The sequence below is a fragment of the Parasteatoda tepidariorum genome, chromosome 11 (assembly GCF_982258835.1).
Source record: "Parasteatoda tepidariorum strain Cologne lab strain chromosome 11, Ptep-v5.0, whole genome shotgun sequence".
NCBI classification, from domain to species: Eukaryota; Metazoa; Arthropoda; class Arachnida; order Araneae; family Theridiidae; genus Parasteatoda; species Parasteatoda tepidariorum.
Window position 1 is genome coordinate 57,654,765 of NC_141765.1, and position 23,865 is coordinate 57,678,629.

At 26.0% G+C, this 23,865-nt stretch overlaps 1 protein-coding gene across 1 annotated transcript in view; it reads right to left on the reverse strand.

Moving 5' to 3' along the window:
* The window catches only part of LOC107445946 (uncharacterized), a 221,001-nt gene that overhangs the window by 2,513 nt on the left and 194,623 nt on the right, over nt 1-23,865 (reverse strand). The window contains exons 11-13 of the mRNA XM_016060463.3: nt 20,922-21,107; nt 18,334-18,419; nt 11,144-11,255 (exon numbers count right to left, since the gene is read on the reverse strand). Coding sequence (XP_015915949.1) covers nt 11,144-11,255; nt 18,334-18,419; nt 20,922-21,107 — 384 coding nt within the window. The remainder of the gene's footprint in view (nt 1-11,143; nt 11,256-18,333; nt 18,420-20,921; nt 21,108-23,865) is intronic.

The window sequence follows — 23,865 nt, forward strand, 5'->3', positions numbered from 1 at the left end:
CACCTATTAAAATATTTTAATTGTACTAACAACCTCCCATATTTTTATTTTTCTGAAGTTCTCAAAGTAATAAATATTTCCTTATTCAATTATACATATGACAACATTTTAATTGCACGAACTAATGTTAAGTACTCTTTCATATTATTATTTCTAACTGAAGTTCTCAAAGTATAGTTTTTATATAAATTATGGATCAAGGATAAATATGGATGGATGCCAATAACTCTTATGAACTTTGATAAAGGTAAATGAGTATTTTAAAAGTTTAAATAAGAATGAATACTTGTAAGCCTACTATGGATATTTTATATAGTATAAATTTAGAAATAATACAAACATATAAATATACTTATTAAAAAATTCATTTCAAGAATTCTAATATAACTTGCATTGTTATTTACAAAAGTTTATTTCATACATTTCGGTTTAATTTTATTCAGATCTCAAAAAGCCCGAAACTCATACTTTAAAAAGAAAATGTCTAATTCCTTAGATGTCAGTAAAATATATGCGATTTGTAACCCGGTTGTACAACAAAACTTCGAAACCTCAATTATTGCAAATCGCAATTAAATTCATATGAAGAATGATTTTTAAAACAAAACACCACAAATTATTAAAATGTTGCGTTTTAATAAAACTTCTTCGATCTGTCTGAATATTAAGCAATATCAAGTTAAATGTAAAATGTTATTTTTAGTAACTTACCTTTCAGTTCACCCTTACATCCAAAGAGAAATTTACTTTGAAGAAGCTTTTAGAAAGAGTTATAGATAAAATATTTACCAAGTCTTCATAGAACAAACCCAATTCTTCGAAACTAAAAGTCAAGGTCGAGCTATAGTGTCTTATGTCAATCCAAAGAGTTTTATTTTCTGATATGAATTAAATTGCGTACTGTATTGTAAGCATATTTTTTTTCAATATCACACTAATCTTTTAAAAAATAATATTTTTTGTTACTATATTTGTATATAATGCATTACAAAAAGGTATATAATACATTATAAAATGGCCATATTTTTGTAATGACCATTATATGAAAGACATTATAAAAAAAGATTTTAAAGTGAAATAAAATTATTTTTTCACGTAAGACGTATCTAAAATGACTTGACTTGATGTCAAAAATGCCTAATTTTTTCTTGTTATTGCATGTGGAGATAAAATTTTGTATTGCATATGAAAACAATATAAGTAAAACAAAAGTAAATTTTCAAAAGTAAATTTTCCAAAACTCAAAAAACATGGAGAGTATATGCACTGTTAGACTGTATTTGCAATTTATAATTTATGTTATTTGTAACCGAAGGGAACCATAATATTTTGCAATGGAACCATAATATTATACCATCGATACTATACTTGGAAGGTTCAGATAAGCACCATTTTAAGGTTGCAGTATATTTTCAGGAGCTGATGGTTCAAAGCTGAACCGTAAAATATGATCACAACTATCTTTTAAAGTCGACATGTTTCGCTCGTGAGAAAGGTTTTTTTCGAATTGATAATATGTTAAAAGAAATGCATCAAAATACATAAATTATGCTAAACAGTTAGTATAATTTCTACCTTAATGTTTAAGTACCATATCAATCTATCGAGAAATGTGCCTAGTTTGATTTTACTAGGTAAATGCATTTTTTGGCAAGATGCCAAGACATAAAAATTTGATATGTCTTTTGAATTAATAAATGATATTTCTGAAATAGTGCCTTAATACTATATTTATGAATGAGTGAAATGTAGTTTAAGCATAATATTCTTCAAATTTAATTTATATCTGTTCTCTTCTTATCCTTTTTAGCCATACATTAGTAATATTTGGCTACATGAAACAAAGGATTTTGTTCGTCCTTTGATGTGTCACACTTAGCCGTATGACAGATTTGACAAAAGGCACTTGAACAGAATATAGAGAGCGTGAGAAATTAACCCTCTTGAACACCTTAAATTGCTGCTGAACATCTTAAATCACGTCTTGAACACCTTAATTTACCTCAAACATACTAATAAATTAGTACTTGCGATATTTAAAACTGCAAAATTAGACACAAAAACGAATTTTCTCTAAATAAACAAACCATTTTTTAACTGATCAGGATTTCACCAAATATTAATATGTCCCAAAATATTAATTATAGCCGAAATCTAGGAAATATGGTCCAAAAAGTTTCCCTAGAGAATGGTCCACTCCTTACTGTTAATTTTAATTTTTGGGTGGGTAGCCATATTTCGAGAACTTTCTAAACGAATTTAAATATGTTTACACACACTTATGAAATTTGTTCTTCCAAAGATAATTCCATGAAAAAATAATTTTGAATAATTATTTATTATTTTTTATCATTTCATTTAGAAATAGTCCATGACATTTCAATAATGTAATTTTATATAACAAAATACAAAATTTGAACGAAATTGGTCGAATAATTTCTGAGAAATTGAATTTCAAAAACTATTTAAGCATTTCCACAAGAAAAAAGAATCGTCCAAGACACAATTTCTTTTTTACTGTACCTATATTTCAATAAGATATAATCTCACTTTGTTCTATTTTAATATTTGATAAAATAAATGTTTACTTCTAACCATAAAGTACAAATGTCAGCTAATACACTTTCAGAAAATAGACAATTCAAGTGATTTTCTTGACCTATGAATTTGAAATCGATATTTGGAGAAGATAACCCTGATAAACCTATGAAACAATCATTCACCATAAGAAAAGAAAATGCTTTTTTTTTCAATCCTTTTTTTTTTTGTTTTCCAAGGCAAGGACAAAGTGTACCTATAAGACAGATGCTACTTTCAGTATGTGCTGAAGCCTTTCAAAGGAGCTCAAAGAAGAAATAACAACCCGAAGAATGTGATTTTTCATCGTCCTAGTCTAACGCATGCAGTTTTCTTGTTTCTTGCTTTAGTTTATTCTTCTTAAAAATCAATGATTTTTTCCCGACAAAGATTTACAAAGAGCACAAGAATATATATATATATATTTTTGCGTTTGCTGACTCACGTCTTTTGATAAGTAAATAAAAATTGTCCTAACAGCATTAATTCTCATATTTTTATTTTAGATTGATGGCTTGGTCAAATTGTTTTACTTACTTAACATTTTGTCATTCAGTTTTGTTTTTAAACTCAAGAGGAACATTACATTGTCTAAAAAAGGAAACTATTTTAGCTGTTTTGAAGAGGAAACTATTTTAAAAGATAAAACAAGCATGCAAACAAACCATTTTTTTAATTCGATCATAAGATGAAAAATTTCCAAAATATCAAGTTTTTTTTCTTCTATTTTTTAATTTTTTATATGGAATAAAAAGTTATTACCTTGTCATGTGCAGAAATGTGATTTGAGTATTACACAAGAGACGATACGAATAATATGGACTGAAATTTTCAATGAGCAAACCATTTAAAAAATACAAATTGTCATATATATTTTAAAATCAGGCATATTTATTATCATAGTTGCTATCGCTCAGCGGAAAAGTATGGTTAAAAAATACCGGTATATGGAAAAATTTTCCACGTTTCTGGCTCTATGGAAACAACAAAAATTTAGATAGTTTTTCCTAAATGTCTTGGAAATGAATTTGGTAAAATTAACAATAAAATATTGCACGATTTTCACGATTTTGGTAAAATTAACTATATAAATTTGGTGAACGTGGTAATTTTATCATGACACCTTAGAGCATGGCTTGAAAACCATTTAATCAATTAAATTTACTTTTCAGTTTTTTTCAAATGTGTAGTAACATGAATTATATATTTAAGGAACAGAATTTACGATAAGCCGTTACCCATATGTACGGAAAAATTACAAATAAATGGTTTTTACCAAAAATGTATTTACAATACAGTACGATAATTCTACTGGAAATTATCACTGTAATTTTTTCCTCCACTTAGACACTACTACTTAAATAGTAATAAAATTAATAGTTTTGCCATGCACTATGCACATAGCTACTCGAAGCTTCAACAAACATTTAAATTTTTGCCTCAGAAATTAAAAAATCGATTTATTAATCAATTTTCTTTGATTCAAATTTTTCCTTGATTTATCTCTGCCCATACCTAATTGCTCACTTATTTTAAGATATTTTAGCTTTTTTCCTTCTTTTGCTTCATACTTGTTCGGGTATAGATGAAAAAGCCAAACGCTGTATCTCGAAATGTTATGTCGCTCATTAATTAAGATAAGATATAAAGGATGGCAAAGTGACTCAAAAATATAACAGATATCCGGAGTTGTAATAATATGAATAAAATGCGATTTTTAAATCACAGACAGATTATTTTTCTAAAGAGATTCGCAGGAATTGATGTACTTTGTGGAAAGTTAAAATGACAGTGTTATAGATGTAATTTTGATTTGCCACCTTCTGATAATATTATAATAATTAGCACAATTACTATTAGTCATAATTAGTCAACTGGGTAGAGAAAAAGATAGGTACTGCGCAAAGGCTATTGTTAATTTTATAATTTATTTTTTAATTAACAGTTATTAAACATTTCTGCGCAGATTTCAGCGCAATATTAATATTTCGAAGGGGAACTTTAACTTGAGGAATTTTTCTCTGAACGATATTTAAAGTAAAACTGATAGAAAAAAATTTAAATATCAAATAATCAATCAAATACCTTTTCCATCAGTTGTAAAAATGTATGTTTGAGATAAATTTGAAAATAAAATAGAAAATCAAATAAACTTCTTATGCACGGGGAAGAGTATTCTCGTAAAAACACTGTGCAGTATTTCTGGTTAAAAAAAAGTATAATTCTGGTTAATAAAAGCAAAATTAACGTAATTTATTCATATGGTAACGGTCTACTCGAAATTCTGGGTTTCAAAATTATAGTTCTTATTACTGCAAAAATACAAAACTGATGTAGTAAAAATACAAAACTGAACAGTAAATTTAACCAGATGAATGGTTTTAATGCCATGATCGAAGGTATAATGATAAAATTATAAAAATTTACCATATTTATAAAATTTCATCACATGTTATAATACCATAATTCATTGTTAATTTTACCAAAATCATTACCAAAGCGATTCGGTAAAAATTAGCGAGATTTTTAGCGTTCCCATAGAGCAGGAATCACGGTAATTTTTACCAATTCCTGATAATTTCGACCATACTTTTTTTTCTCATTGTACGTGCTGTCACTGGCTAAAGTTAAAACAAATAAGTATCGAAGAATATTTAAATTTTATTTTAGTTCAAAGATTATTATTTTGACTGAATGCCTTATTTTACTAATGTGAGTTCACTTAATTCATTTGTTTATTTTTCTAGTTATTACATTAACTATTACTTCATTAGTTATAATTTCGTTAGCTATTACATTACTATTTACAATGAAATACAAGGAAAAAAAGAAACAAATATCGTGAAATATTGTGCTATCGCTCACAATTTAAATGCAATCCTTATATGTTTTATTAGAAAATTTATCATTTTGAAATTTTATTAAAATCCTAACGAAAAATTATACATTTAAGTTATACTTCGTTTATACGAAGATTTAAAGCATTTCAGTTAACTGTTTTAAAATCCTTTATTACGTGCTAGGAAACGAAAACACATAATTTAATTTAATTTCCAGCTAGGAAACGCGCCAAAGCATAATTCTAGTAACTGCAGCTATGCATAATTCTGAAAACTTTAATCCAAACTTGTTACAAGCTTTTGGAAGATTTTAATTTTATTTTGCTAGCAAATCTCGCTAATTTTCTAAAGACGTACTTCTCTAACTAAAATTTATTAAATGTCATTTAATTGCTATTTCTAAAAAAGCAAATACTTAGCGCTAAAATACCTTCCTGCTTTTTATTAATTATTTATAAAAGACTTTTATATGGCGAGATTTGAATTTGTTGGAATATTTAATAAATATTTTTCACTTATAAAAGACTTTTATGAAAATTAAACTTAATGTTTTACTCAGTTTTAAATGCAAAATAAATGTAAATTTTAATATTACTATGAATTAAACTCTATGAGTTTTACTTTTTTTCTGTAAACTGATATTTATATTAACAAATACAAAATACCAAAAACTAGAAATTCTTTTCATTGAAAAAAAAATTATTTATCGATTGATGCATATTTCTAAAAAAAAACCAGTTCCCCACGAGATTTGCATGGTTAGAAATTTTGAAGGTAAGCTAGAAATTAGCAACATTCTGCTTTAATTTTTTCTTGTCGTAAACTTCTCTATTTTTATAAAAAATATCGACATTTTAACTGCTTCTATTGAAATTTATGCTAAAATGTTATTTTACTGCACAATATAATTCAAAATATATTAAATTACGCCTACGCAATTGTGATTCTATAAAGCAAAAACATATGAATACCAATTACAAAAATATTTAATTCTGTAGTGCTTTAAAAATTATAATGCTTACTTTAAAAACTATTTTATAATTGCATATAATAGCGCTTGATGTTTGTAAATGTATTAAATATTTTCCGTAAAAGCATTATTGTGAAGCTAGCAACAAAACGTGCTAATTGATATTTTATTTAAAAAAATATGTCGTAACATTTTAATGATTAAAAATTCCCGATGCAAAGTAAATTACGTAAAATAATTTATCTTTTAATTCCCTATATACAGTTTACAGAACAGTTTTTAAATGTGGCTTGTATTATATTATCAAAAAACTTTTAAATCATTTCCTTTTATGCATATAGGAATATAATGATAATTTTATGCTCCATCTCAATTTTTTTTTCATTCTTATTCTTAACCTTTAGTTCATGCATTTAAGAGGAAAGAAATGGAACTAATTAGCTTTAACGATTAAAACAATAATTGAATACAATGGCGTAAATAACATAACCCTCGTTGCGGGGGAGCACATGTGGTTCGACGGAGCACGCGCAATAAAAAAATAACTCTATGGTACAAAGGAAAATATTTTTTCTTTATAAAATATTTTTTAGTTCACTTTATTACTCATAACTAAAAGAATATAATTAATGTAAGATAGGGAGTTAGTTTCTTCAACCATTTAAAAAAAAATTATTTCGATACCGTAAATGTATACCGAAATTCAATTTAGTACCTTAATTCTGCCTTTTTATTGCAATTACTATTTTAATTTTCCTAAAGTAAATTGCAATTAATGATTATAAATATCCGAATATATCTTCACTACGGTGTTTTTGTTTCAAATAATAATTTTAAATTTTTCAAGGCAAGTCTAAGTTAGGGAGTGCTTATAAATTTTGCACTAAGGGCGCACCTATGTCTATGTACAGTACTTAATAAATGAATAAATGACGTTCATAGAAAAATAATATGACATTAACAGGGGTGCAGCTATTTATATACAAATTAATTTATACATTTAATATTTTTTAAGAAAAATTGGAAAGTTTTAAAAATTAACTTTTATCCAATTAACTTGTACCACGTAATCATCGATGTTGTTTTCCTTTTTGCAAATTTATAAACAATATATTTGCTGATATTTTATCAAAGAAATATGCATATTTGGGCTGGATAACTGGAGTTTTAATACAATTTCTCATTTTCCTGTTGGTTTATTTATATAAATCAAATAAATAGAGAATTACTAAAACAGTTATTTACTTGCTTAGCAATAGAAAGACACTTTTTATTAAAGAACTTACAGTATTACGCAAAAAGTAAATAGAAAATCCCATTTAAAGAACAAGAATTTTTATCAATCTTAATAACGTTAACACGAAACGGTTTCGGGTGCAATTGCTCCAATTTCAGAACACAGTCTTTCTACTATGCCAGTGGCATATTTCATTAATGACGGTTCCCACAGAGTTATAACTCTAGTAAAACAAGGAACAGAGAAAATTGAATTTTAGCATGGAATCGATGCGACATATTGAATTTTCCCTAAGGAAGAATTTGGTATGAAAAATGATTTTATGAGCAGTTCAGAAGATTTCTTTGAATTTGCTCTGGGGAAGAAAAGCGTTTTAGAGCAACGCTGATTAAGAAAACGTTGAAGCAAATCTTAGAACAACGCTGATTAACAAGCGGCTTAGAACTTCAGGCATGTTTTGACGCTTTAACTTTTTTAAAAACTAACTTGCTTAGGAATGCAAAATTTTTTTCTTTGTTCAAATTAAAAATCTCAATACTTTCTTATGCATTATTATTTTTTGGAAGTTATAAATTTTTTTTAAAAAAATAATTAAATGGAAAACAAACTTCCGAAACAATTTTTTTGCAATTACTGGAAAAATCATAAGTTAAACTGAATCAACATAAAATAGTTTATATTTTAAATTGATTGAATGCGTCATTTATACGTTTGTTTTCGTTAATTTAAATAAAAACATTCCTGATTATTTATTAATTCTATTTTTATAATCTGAAATAGATATTCGATAAAATAATTTAATGTTTAAATAATCATTATAATAAAAATAAATTTTTGAAATGCATTTTTAATAGCATTTATAACCTAATATTATGAAAGAATGACAGTTAATAATATATAATTCAAGCTTATCTCAAAATAAAATTAATTTCATAATGACATTGTTAAAAAAATGTAAGTAAGTAATTGTATACTTGCTTTCAATGGGTAATTATTTCTGTAAAAATTTAACATTGATGTTAATACATGTGGTATCCATAATGGATAATTAAACTTACTTTTTTGGATATAATGATATAAAAGCCAGAGAAAAAAAATCAACTTACCTTTCAGAGCATCGTAGAACTTGTACTTAAATATGACAGACCGAAGATGTTATTAATACGCAGTATTTTTAATTCCAAAAATGCGACTCAGTATTTAATACATTTTTAATAAAAATAAATCTTTTGCAGCAAAAACTTGTCTAGGTTTATAAGTTAATATTCCGTTTTAATGACGAAGTTTCTATGTAACGATATATTGTTTCGGTTTATTCTAGAATTCGCAATGCTCTTTATCTTGATCAATAAAAATTTATATTTTGAAAATAAAACGAGTCTATCGTATATTGCTTTAGCTCGAAAATTGATTGTTATCTAATAAAAATGTGATGAATTTCGTAAGCAATGGGAGAAACAATAATACGTGTTAAATAGAATAATGTGACTAAGTTAGAATAATGAGGCTTATTACCTAAAAATATAAATACTTCAGCTTAGAAGTTGCATTTTTTGTAGAAATCTTTAAGAATTTTTTCTTTGCAGAGAATATATGCAAAAAGAAAGAAAAAAGAAAAATAATAAAAAACAAGAATGTGACTAAAAGAGTGTAATCAAACAAAACATTATTGTCCAGACGATGAGTTTTTGTGTGATATTTCCCAGAGTCATCAAATATCTGTTATTATAATACTGAGATTGTTGTTAATATAATTTTTTTAAATAATTTTTTTTCCATTGAAGTCTCTAAATTTTAATTAAAAAAATCTAATAAGACCTATCATTCAATAAGGAATCTTATTGTAAAATTAAAAGATAAATTTCAAATCATTTCTTACAAGACTAAAAATAGGGAATACAAAACACTTGTTTTGCAAGTAGCATTATAATCTTTTACAGAGATTGATTATTATAAATTCACGTGATTAAGATGTACGAAATTAAAAATATTTTATTATACTTCATTATTTTAAATGATTATGACGACTTTTTCCCTAGACTATGTTGAATCTCTTTTTAAAAAAAACTCGATTCTTCAATTCATCGTAATATATTTGCATTAATAATTTACCAGTGATAATGCTTTTCAGTAATTGTAAATAAATCAGTTTTCGAATTGATATTTTCTTAAATATTTTGAAAAAAGCTTAATGGGTGTAGAATATTTTTCAAAAAAAATTTAACAGTCGAAATGTTTTTGCATGCAAAATGATGCAAAAATATTTTACACTCTTCAAGCCAAGAAAAAAGTTTTTGAAAATATATTTCAGATAATAAAGGTTAATTTTAATTAGAATAATCTGCCAAAGGCATTCTCGTTACAAGGATTTGGGAGAAAGTTTCAACTACATTAATTTGTAAAAATATTTGTTCATCGCGTTATTTTTAATCTACTGAATCATATCTAAAAAAATGGTTTTATTTCTTAAATGTATTTTACTATGGAATTATATAAGAAAAGGACATCATTACAATGAATGACTATAATCATTGAATTTGTGACACCCAGATCGTGTTTAATTAATCTATTATAACCGCTTTTTTTTAATCTATCGAATCCTTCCAAACAAATAATTCCCTTTTCAAAACTGCTCTCCTATGAGATTTTGTAAGAAAAAGACATTAGTATAATGAAGGATAATGATCACAAAATTTTCGATGCCTCCATTCTGATGGGTCCATGAAATTTAAAGCTCCATAATTTCGTTACCAACGGCTTGATTGTGGCAAAGTGGTCAGTATTACACTCTGGCTGCCTTTACTTCCTAAACTAGCTGGTATCTATCCATCAGAAGCAGGGTATAAATAAGGCCACCGTTGGTACTTGTCTTACAATTAAAGTATATTCAACGTGTCTTAATAATATTTAACGTATACTCAACTTATTTTACAATTATTCAACTTATTTTACAATTATTCAACTTATTTTACAATTATTAAACTTATTTTACAATTATTTAACTTATTTTACAATTATTCAACTTATTTTACAATTATTCTACTAATTTAGAATTATTCAACTTATTTTACAATTATTCAACTTATATTTAGGTTTATTTTACAATTATTCAACGTACATTACATTTATTCAACAATTGTTCAACGTACATTCTATTTAATCAACAATTATTCAACTTACATTCTATTTATTCAACAATTATTTTACGTATTTTTAACTTATAACTTATTTTAGAATTACTCAACGTATATTTACAATTATTCAATGTATATTCAACTTTGGTTACAATTATTTAACGCATACTTAACTTACTTATAATTTTTTGATCCATGAATCCCGTTCAAAAGCATTCCCATTTAAAAAGATTAAAAAGAAAATGTTTTTTTTTCTTTTTTTTTTCTTTTTTTTTGATTGATAACAAATGTTACAGTGCTGTTCTCTCTTAAAATAGAAAATTTGTGTTTAGCATAGAAACTGCGTAGCTAATTAGAGATTATCATTTCTTTTAGTATACATTACCTGCCGAAGTGATATTAAATGTAAGATTTCCCGTTAATCCAGGAACAATTGTTCTTCTGCAAGTATCCGGCAAACCAGAAAATTGTGTCATTTTCGGATTGGAATAATAAATCTGCAAAGTAAAACAAGAAATATAAGATTACATATATTTGCAACAATATAATAACCCTTACAAATCGAAAGTTTCATTCATCTGGGAGTAAATTTTACTGTACTATTCGAAAATTTACTTTGATCTTGGAAGAGAGAATCATTTTTATAACACAGGTGAAGATATATGTAACTCAAAACTGGTTATGACAAGTGTTGTTGTACTTTAGATACATCTCTTCCTACTTCGATTTAATCCTCTTTTCGCTTACTTTGATCTCGTTCTTCACTCTTTCAAAACAACTTCGAATGTTTTTGTTTTGGGAAAGCCGAATGTTCAGTATTTTAAAACAATTCGAATAGAACTGATATAGATATATCAGTTCTATTTTTCTAAAGTTTGCAAAAGGAATATAGACGTGATTCTTAATATAAACACCATTTTATTTGCCAGATTTGCTTATATTCATTTTTAATCTGGTAAAAAGATTTTCCTAAACAGTGTTTTTTACGCTTAAAAGGAAAAAGTGTTATATAATATTGTTTAAAGTGTTTTATAATATTGTACATCCCAGCGTATAAGTCGACTATTTTGAACTCCCAAAAATTTACAAAAATCAGGGGTCAGCTTTTGAATCAGCAAATATCGATGCATTATAAGTAAGGAGATAGATTTGAATAACTTTATATCCATTTACTTCTTTTAAAAATTATTTTTAAGATTGCTATATGCAGTTAATTTTGCATTTTTTCTTAAGGCATACCACAAAGCTAAAAATTTTAAGATTCCAGAACATCACCTGCCATGTCCTCATACAGACCCCTATCTGCAATGGTACCTCATCTAATGAGTCCCAAAAAATATCGTTTTCACCTCCATCCAAAGAATTTGAAATCCCACACTTTTCAAAGGATTTTATAATAGGATTTCAATACAAATTTCACCATACTTCTACTTGATACATAACATCTAATGGAGCAACCCGGGCGTTCTCTGCTTATGTAAGATTTTGAGTGGTCGTCTCACAGCCTGTGTTAATACGTATTTTCATTGGAGATTTGATATATTATTTGATATATATTCCTTTTGTATATATATATAGCACAATAAAAACAAAGAGAAAAACGAAGAAAACTAATAAGTTTTATTAACTGCGCATAAGCTGCAAGTACATAGAACTCATAAAATAAGCAAAAATATTGAGAAAATATGGAAAATAATAAAAAATAATGACAAGAGAAGAAAATTATTAAAAATATTTCTCAAAAGTATTTAAAAAATAAATAATTTTTGATACCTTAAAAAAAAAGTTTTAAAAATTCGGAAAACAAAACAAAGAAAAGATATAATATATATTTCCAACTATCGCAAGGATGTAAGAATTTCAACGGAAGAAACCTAATTTATGTTACATTTCATACACATTTCTTATTGTTACGTTTCTTTATTCGTTTATAGTCAAATTCTAAACCTAAAATTTGTATTATATTTATGTTTTAAAAAAAATTATAATTTGCGTTTTTCTACCAAAAGTAAAAATTTGCACCTCATACCGAAATATACCAATTGCACTAAATAAATGCAGGTAAATACTGGATGACTATGGCCAAATTTTATGAACTGGAAATTTTAAATTTCTCCAAAAAAAAAAAAAAAAAAAAAAAATTCATGCAACCTAATATTTATCACTATTAAATCTCTAAACTGGCTGGTGAGGTAGTTTCAAAGTGATTTTAAATGATCTTCAAGTAAGGTATATAAAAAAAGTTTATGATTTTTTTTTCAAATCAATTAGACCATTCTTTTAATCAATAAATAAAAATTTCTAGTTCTAAATTAGTATTAATTTACCTAAATTTAAAACGATTGGAATTTAATTTATTACAACTACGTTTATGTTTAGTTTTACATATTATTTAAAGTTATTAATAAATTTAAATAACATGTTATTTTTATCCTTACGCTCCTTTATCTAATATGCTCCTTTACCTTTATTTATAATTATTACCTTTAAAAATTATCGCGAAACAATCTATCACATTACCCACTACATTATTTTCATTTTCAGCTCGAAAATAAAATTTTAATAGTGTTGAACATATATTAATATTATAATAATAAAGAATACCTTTGAGCGTTTTTAAAGATGTTTTACTAATTGGTTGTAAATCCAGAAATATTTATGTGATAACAATTTGAAAAGTAATTATATTGTAATTGTTTTTATTGAATATTTAAATGTACTTTTTACGCATTTTGAATCAATTCAAATCTTTTTAATTTAAGCAGTATTTAAATTTTATTCGTTTTGTCATCAAAAATATTAATTTAAAGGAAAAAAATGAATTTCAATACCAAATCATGTTACTTTTTTAATGTGCATTAAATCCTATTTAAATTTTGCTACAAACTAAAAATAACTAAGCTATTATAATCTTTCTAAAATGGCAGTCTTTTCTAAATTAGTATAGTTTAATGACAATTATTTAATGATGTCTACTTAGATGAAAATATCCAGCAACCAAGAATTAATGACAGTTACTTAATGCAGTCTACTTACATGACAGTCTTTTGGAATCTCATTAAGAGCCGAGTCTTCTACGCACTTGTAAGGGTGGCAAGAAAATATAAACCCATTTATATCTACATATATTTATTTATAATAAAATATACTAACTTTTTCGTATGATATTATTCAAAATTGTACTAATTTCAATTTATGGTTTAATTATTAAATTAAATACATTTTAAGCTAAATAAAATAAATTTTGTTTAAATAATAGTTCAAAACAGGTTAGCATAAAAACATCCATTGTTTTCCAATTTAATGTTGTTTAAACAAGTAGGCTGTACAAAACGCAATAAATTATTATTTAATTTTTACTTTGTGTAATTCAAGAGTATTCTGGATTAAAAACAAAGTCTGTCGTTTTTATGGTTTTTCGGTTTTGTGTAGTTCAAGTGTAGGCGGAATTGAAATGATTGTTGAAATAATATGACAAAATAAAGTGAGGTATGGGAAACAAATTTAAGCAACGTAAAAAAAATGAAGATAAGAAACATGTGAGGGGGCATTGTGCAAAATTCAGAGAGGCAAGTTCTCGAAATTAAAAAGAAATATATTTCCCATTATAAGGCAAGAATGGGATACTAGAAAGGATATGAGTTCAATAATTATAATTTTTTTAAGTGCGAATTATCTTGATTATGTTTGGTAAAGGAAAGTGTTGATTGATTTTAGAAGAAGAAAAAAATCGTACACTTAGATTCGAATTTCAGATTTGTTACACAGTAAAAAATCAGGATCATTCATTTTCATCATCAATAATTCATTTTTACCGTAAGATTTTACGGAGCTAGAAACTTATGTGCGTATTTTTAACAGTAATATTTATTGTAAAATGATTGAATCATACTAAATAAATACATAGTACTGCAAAATTTACAATACAATATTTTACGGTAGGAAATGGATTCCACGGTGAAATGGATTACATACCGTGGTACGCTTAAATAGATTTTATACCGTATTACCTTAATATGGATTTTATGACGTACCGATTCTTAATACCATATTTCGATTCTTAATTTTTTACAATTTGGGTGATGAAAGATGGCCTCATATTTTTCATGGCTTATGTACGTAAGACCACACGTTAATTCGTAATTTTCCAAGTATATATATATATATACAGGGTGTCTCAGTTAAACGTTTCAGAACTCCCTAGAGGGTTAGAGTGCATCCTGACGACTCGAAATCATATAGCAATGCGGGGTCGGAAATGCTTTTCAGAGGCGGTAGATGGCGTTGTACGAAAGTTTCGAGCTTTCCAGTGCGTTGGCCTCTTCGGTCCCCCGACCTGTCATGTCTTGCTTTTAATTTCTGGGGTCATATGAAAACGCTGGCTTATGGCACCCCTGTTGACAATGCTGAGGAGCTGGTTGTAAGAATTGCAGTAGCTGCCGGCGAAATTCGAGATATGCTTGGAGTATTGCTGAATGTTCGGATGTCCATACGCCGGAGATGTGAGGTGTGCATTGTAGCCGGTGGCAGCAGAAGAAACTTCGAACACTTACTTTGACCCATGTACCTTATGCTTATTTCAATGTATTATTAAAACGATTTTTCACTTACGGTCTCTTTTCTTTATGGTGCTTCTGTGTACATTACCGCTTCAGGAAAGCATTTCCGACCCTGCATTGCTATATGATTTCGAGTAGTCAGGATGCACTCTACCACTCTTAGGAATTCTCAAACGCTTAACTGAGACACCCTGTATATATAACCTAGCTCGGAATAGAACAATAACTAGATGTATATTTGTGTGTCTTTATTCGTGTTTTATTCAGGTTGTCCAATTTTATTTACATATTTACATATTCAGCACAAATTGTGTTCTTCCTTCATATCCACTACTGGTAATTATAAATCTTTCTTTATTTCTATTGTTATTAGTAAAAAAAGGTTACAAAATGACTTTAAAAAATACGGCTACAAAAGAAAGGTAATCATATTTATATTACACGAATTGCAAATGAAAATTTTTAATTATACTACATTTTTAATCCCATGGTGCATTCTTAACATTTGCCTAGTCTAGCTACTGAATTTACAGTATTTCTAATTTTTCTTTCTTGACCTTACTATTAAAAAAATTGAAAAATCCACCATATTTTAATTTTTTTTAATCATATTTATATTCTATAAAGTGAAATCGAAAAATCATGGTCATAACAATTGTATGGCCGAGCTATTATTCTTTTTGTTCCGTAATCAGTATTTTTAGTTGGCTTATAATTAAAAAAGAAATGAAAAAAAGCTTCAAAATAAAAGAAAGTTAATTTTGACGGTTAAATAAATATTAATGTTTACATTGAGATGGATTTCAGTGAAACGGGAACTTTCTTTTATACCGAATATCATTAAACCTAACTAAACAAAGAGAAATAAAGAAAAAAAACTCAAATAAAACTATTCTGGAATTAAAACGGAAAATAGCTATCAAAGTTAGTATATATTAGGGGAAAAAACTGTCAACATTGATACAATTTTAATTCAAAGAGCTCCCTTACTAATGAGTTTACTTTACGCCGTTTCTTCATAAATGAGAATCTTAGTTTAGTAGCACATTTGCATGCATTACATACTAAGCATGTTTTTAAGAATCGTTTGAGCGTTAAGGTACAAAGGAAAGCTCTATAACATTCTATCAATGGCGAAAGAGTCACGCAATTAAAAAGTTTCAGGCGTTAAGTGAATTTTACAAACGATAGTTTTACTCGGAATATTCTCGATTTGCGTTTGAATTTGCATTTTTCAAAGATCTCAACTTTCTTTTTAATATATACGTATAAACATATTTGATATGATCGAATTTCACGTAATAGGTAGAGTTTTACTTTTGTTCGTCTGCATATTAATGAGTTATGGAAGGTATTCAGGTGGGAATTTCTAGTCAGCATTTATTAAACATGCACGCCAAATGCTTTGTTAGGCATCGATAAAAGTATTTTGATATTCACGAAGAAACTTTACACGTTGTTCTAATGACCAAGTTAAACTTTTAAGTGAAAAAGTATTTTAATGAAAGTCTTTTTTTTTCAAGCCTAAGATAAGGTGATGGATATAGTTTATGAAATTCCTACTTTATTCGACAAGGTTTTTTTTATTTTATTTATTAAGATTTTTAGTTCTGTAAACAAGATACAATAATGAAGATGTTATTTTGATTTTTAATTTATGTACTTCTTACAAAATTGTTAAAATGAAGCTTTTACATATAAATTTCGTAAAATTATTTTTAAATTTAACCTGAACAATTCCATGGTGAATGAAGTATCAATTATATTTGCTAAAATTTTTTAAGAAAAGTAATTTTAGAAGTATAATAAAGTTTTAATATATTCAAGCATGAAAAATAAAACACATACTCACGTCAAAGTTGTTAAAACTTCCATTTTTAAGCTTTATTTTGTTTACTTAGTTTTCCCGTAACCAACCAAAAACTCATGATTTATAGCAAAGAGTGACCATACAGAGTGCTGAACTCTTGATTGGTTACAATACGGTTTTAAATATTATAGATACTAAGAAAAACTAACGCTTTATCCGTTGAAATGTGATTTTAAACGTATTAGATATTTGAGAAACAGATTGTTTAATAGGTAGAAAAAATAGTTTTCAGCGTAAAAACATCATATAAAGAGAACGTTGATCGGCTAAAAAGTGTTTTAAAAATAATAAATATTTGATAGTTAGAATAATATATATAAAATCGGTAATAATGTTGTTTTTAACGCGTTATATCGTCTATTGCAGTTTTCATCTCTTCTGAACTCGCATTCACTAAATTGCCATTCAGCTTGTTCTAGAATTATAATTTAATATACTTTCCAAGTTATTATTCTAAGTGCATGAAATGTAAGGACAACATATACCAATATTCCATTAAACGGCATATGATATAATTTTATCTTTTTATCCAGGGCGTAAAACAAAAGTTAAGGTTTAAAAGAATCTATATTTTTCATACTACATTCAGAAAAGACATTTTTATGTTTATATTGTAGATCCGGAAATCGATATATTGTGGTAATTAATGGAATCTGGAAATTTATTGATATAATCTGGAATTATGAGTTAATTCATATAATTTTGATGTAATCTGGTAATTGCAATTATTATTTTTTTGGAAAGCAAGCATTGTTTTTGAATTGAACTGAAAGTATTAAATTTTTCTCCAGAAAAAAGTCCTTACTGTGAATATAGTACATGAAAAAGTAGAGTGTTGAAGTAGTGAAGGATGAAAATGATATTCAGAACTATTTTCGCTCCACATAATCACTTTTAGTAACAATAAAAAAATCATAGATTTAGGATTTCCTGATGAATTTAATAAATATGCAAACCTAAAATTTAATGCATCGCAAAATAAATCATGTTACAATTTTTTCCGTCTATTTTAATCATCTAAAGTTAAAAATTCATTTTGCTACAATTTTGTTTTCATTTGTAAATAGTTCAATTTTATCTGCAAAAATATTAATTTAAAATGGGAAACTTGCAAGAAATTTAAAAATTCAAAAATTTATAACTTACAAAACAATAGCGGACTTTAGATCCTTTTAGTCCAGCAATGAGGTAGTTCCGTCCATTTTCTTCCCATGTTCCTTGGCATTGGAAAGCTAAAAACAGTTTCAAAAGTAAATCCATTTCATTAATTTATGCATTAACTTTATTACACAGACCTTGATAAAAAATAAAGCAAACTCTACATAAGCTTTTCGGTCAGATTTTTTTTTTTAAAAAAAAAGCTATTGCGAACCCATTTTTAGAGATTTTTGAGATTCTAGAGCTCTCAATTCAATACAGCATTTATGTACATATTTTTAAAAGATTTATTTATTTGTTTTAAATTTGTATGCGTAAATTACTTAAGGCTTAGGAAATTGAAAAAAATATATAATGGCTAGCCACCAAGTCTTACTCGCCATATTATTACTTAAATTAATTTAATCAAAGCGTTTGCTTGAATTTTTAATTAAAGAAATTTTTACAAGATAATTGAAGTTCTTTATTATTTTTTTTAATCATCTTCATAAGAATCTAGATAATTAATAATCATCATAAAAATCTAGATCGAATCATAAAAATTACAGTACAGTTTCACCGTAAAATCCATTTTTACCGGGACATGTATGTAACGTAACATAAATCTGATGCAACGTAATTCTTAGAGTAATAATGATCGTGAAATCACGGATTAAATAATACTGTAAAATGTACGGTATAATATTTTACGGTAAAAATGTATTTTACGGTAAAATGAATCTCAATTTCACGGATGATGCCTCCAAAGTGCCAGTACTTTATATCATAATTAGATCCTGAATATTTTACACTATATCTAACAAATATGCATTTTAAAATTATAATCAAAGAATTAAAAAAAACACTGAGGATTAAAAAAAATTATAATCATTGGTTAAAAAATACCCAGCTTCTGTGTATTATAAATTTTTAGAAAACATTTTGCTTGAATCTTCGAAATGGCGCTTTTTAACCTGGTGGTGTGAATATTTGCCAGCTTGAATTGACCCCTTAACTTAATTTATTATTGTTTTAAAGTGATTCTTGACTCCTTACTATTTAACCAATCATAAATAATTGAAAGTTTCATCATAGCTGATTGTGCGTGATCTGAATCATTTATATTGAGCATTCAGAATTGTAAAAAAAATAAGCTAATAAATTTGTTTTATGCACGTATCGTGTTACTGTAATTATTTCTTTCACTAATTCGTGTCCGCCTATTTTACGATTGAATGAATATTTTTGTGTCTGAAAGCTTTTACTTGCTCTGCACGTCATAATAAATTTTCACTCGATCAATTTATCATTCTATGTACACGCTATTTAGCTGCGTGACATTTTCACACGAGTCAGTACTTTGTGAATAAAAGCTTTCTGATAATTAAAATTTGAAATAAATTAAATATTTAACTTTTGTATCAATCTTTAAAGTATAGTTCTGATTTAGATTTTTTTAGGAACAGTGAGATGTATAAGGACTGTCTACAAATTTATATTTTAAGTAAAATGCAATGAATATCTTTTTTAACTAATCGTGTTCAAACAAATAAATTATTCCAAAAGTTAGAGGAATGCAATTGTGTTAAAATTTCCAGCAAGTTTTATCAGACGCAGGTTAAAGTAATTAGACTGTTCTGAAAGTTCAAATGAATTATTCTGAGAATATTTTAATAATTTAGCGAAATTTAATTAAGTTTGACAGCATTGCACTTAATTTAAAAAGGATTATTTCTGAACTGAAATAATTCAGGAATTTGTAGCTCTATACCGTTAAATTCGATACACTTAAAATAATATTAGTTTTTCCAATTAACTTGGCAAAACGTGAGTTGGTTTAAAAATTCTTTATGAGATATTATTTTTATATTACAAAATATTCTATAAACCAGCCAAACTATATTACTTACATTAAAATAAAAAATAAACTGAGAAAAAAGTGTAGTTATTATTACCAGAATAAGGTATAATTTACTGGACTTAAGAGAATACTTTTCACCGAAGCGTTTTGGAAATTATTTTGGTAAAATTACAAAATTGAAAATAAAATATGGTTTTATAATATGTGCTTAAATGGTAATTGTGGTAAAATTTCGTAATTTTATGATGATATCTTAGAGCATTCATGAAAATCATTCATTCTATTAAATTAACTTTTCAGTTTTATACTTTTTGCGAAATGCGTGGTAATAAGCACTGAATAATTTTTAAAATTTTTGGTAAATCGTTACCATTTGAACAGAAACATTCACAAATGAATAGTCTGTTCTAAATTATTATGTTAAGTGAAAAATATTTGTTAAAATAATATTTTTAGTATTTTTTTCCAAATAGGTGCGAAGATTTCTTCGAAGGTTCTCACGGCTTTTATTCCAGTTTGTTATGACACATTTCATATAATGAATATTTAGAAGATTTTGCCCTTGGTTTATTAAATTATATTGCAGTTATGGCTTTAAAAATTAACTTGTATTGATAATATTTATATATTATTCACATCAATACTATTCTTTTATATTTATATAATATGAATTGTTGTCTTTTTCATGTTACATTGAAACTGAAAATTCTCGTTTAGGCTTATTGAAGTTACTTACTCATATGTTCACGAACTGTTTCACAAGTTGTTAGGAATTCCAAAGTTTCATGACTTCTACATCCAACAACTTTAACCGCTGAATCGTGGCACTGGTCAGAATGTATGTGATTTTTACTAGCTGCTATCCTTAGACCATCAGTTTCCACTAATTGCGGGCATAAAGCTATCACAGAAGCTGAATGAGCTGAAACAACAATGATAATTATTACAATACGGGGGAAATTCATGATAAAAATTATCATTATTAAATAATAATTAAAATATTGTGAATATAAACGTGGCTGATATTATAAATAAATTGATACTTTGTGTAAAAAAAAATTTACAAATAACGCATAAGAAACTAAATCCTTCATTTCATGTGTGTGTGTGTGTGTGTTTCTTCTCTTATGAACTTATTAACGAAATATTTATCTTTTAAAAAATAAGTCACAAGACAAAGTTTAATTAAATAATAAAAACAGTATTAATAATAATTACAGTATTAGGTAATTGACATTTTATGTAGAATCTAATTTAAAGTGTCTGTCAACATTTCAAGTGTCTTAACCTATTAGCATAATATAAATTTTATAAAACAACAAATTAAAAGCCATTTATGTTGATTGTAAAATTTGGATGAAAAGTAAAGTTCAATAATGTTATATTTCAGATAATATGTTGTAAATATGAACTATAAATATTCCTTAAGTAAAAAAAAATATTTTAGAGCATGTAGCCTTTTAGACTTTTTGAAAAAACTACATTTTTCACGAAATCTATCGCTATTTTATTGTTTATAACATTGGCAAGATTCCTTTTATAACTGTAAACATAATTATAAATAACAAATCTAACTTTTTAAAAGTAAAAAAAAATACTAAAGAAATTTTAGACAGAAAGCAATGTCTAAACAGTTTTGCACATTATCTAAAATAGACGGATAATTTCCCACTAGAGAGTTTTTCACAAATGAAAAGATCAAACCTTTCTTTTTATTAGAATGGAAAAAATATTAAGTTGTCGTTGAAAATATTGTAAAGTAATATAAACGCTAAATCAAAAACGTGACCAATGCGGAGGAAATCATAGAGGACTCACAATTGTATGTAGAAAAAAATTTTAAAAAGAGGTTGTGAAATATTTTAGTTATTACTAGAAGTTGATTTTTATTTTATTAAGAATATATTAAAAAAAATTGTAAAAAAATATTAATTTTGATAAATAAGGTACATCTCAGACATCAACGCATATATATATATATATATATATATATATATATATATATATATATATATATATATATATATATATATATATATATATATATAATATATATATATATATATATATATATATATATATATATATATATATATATATAGATTAGTAATTGGTTTTTAAGAGTCATTAAGTCATCAATGAAGTCCATTTATTTTGCAAGCTTATTATCTAACAGTATTATAAGTAGCCTTATTTACTAAAGAAATGAAATCAATCAAAAATATTTTAAATTTTTAAAAGAATTATTTAAAAAACTGTTTATAAGGGAAACAAAGTATGAACAGTCTTGGCCATTTTTACAAATAAAAACAGCGAGAATTTATTTTTGTTCAAGTAAAAATAATTAATGTACCGTTCATTTATTTATTAATTTTTTGAAGTCTTATGAAAATACTCCATCAATGAATAACAGAACAAAATATTTTTCTCCAAATAACAGTCTAAACAAATGATTAAAATATTTTATGTTAAACAAAACAAATTAGCATAACCATTTTCGTTTAACAAGTCTTATTATTACAGTATTTCCTCATAAATGCTGCTATTAATATATGTTAATTAAATAATAGAACCAATAACCGTATAATGTTAGTTATTGTAAAGGGTAGTTACTGTAATCACTTAAAATTAATTAGTTATTATTCAATTATTTTTAAGTTATAAAAATAAACTAACAACGAATAACAATTAATTTTTTTTTTATCAAAACAACAGTTTACGCAAATAGCAACATAATTTTACTTTAACTAAAGCGAAATTGCTTGTTCTCATAAGATTCTTTATTTCTTGAGTTCTTGCATAAATGTAATAACTAATGTATGGTAAGTAATTGATATTATAAAAAACCAATTCACACTATTTAATATTAATGTATGATAATTAGTTAATATTGAGATTACATCTAAGTCATAAAAATACCCACTACAATGGATAGCAACGATAAAAACAGTTTATTTAAGTGAATGAGCTCATTATTTTACCTTAAATAAAGCAGAATAGTTTTCGTATAACAAGCCTTATTATCCCGTGAGTCTCAACTTAAATGAATTAATTAATGTAAGTAAAATTAATTAAAATACATAAGGCTCCTGATTCAAAATGAGAATATTTTCTAAAAATATTTCTTCCACTTAACCTGATTTAATTGTTTAGTTTACTAGCAAGCCTGAAACTTTTAAGTTGACAGTTGTCATATATGAAGTGCAAACGAACCATGAACTTTTACTAGGATCATGTTAATTGATGAAGACAAATTTTCGCTCCGTATTACGACCGTAGTAGGGGATAAATGAAGGTGTCAGGGATTTATTAATGCTTTATCGTATAAATCATATCTAAAATTTGTACATGAGAAAATGCTTCGGCAACAAATTATAAAGTCTAGAAAAATAACTTGAAAGGAAAAATAAATGAAATAAATGTATTAAATTTTAAGAATTAAAAAAAAATTATCCAGGACACAGTTTTTAAAAATTGTTTGAAAAATGTTTTAAGTTTTTGTGTGTTACTGCACCATTTAACGATTTTTTTTCTGAAATATTTTATGACATTTTAAAAAAAAGAATTTTATTTTAAAATTTAAAAGAAATGTTTTTTAAATGTCACTTAAAATGTTCTTTATTACAATTATCAAAACTTGTCTTTAACATTTCTGCTTTTAGAATTTAAAAAAAATTAAA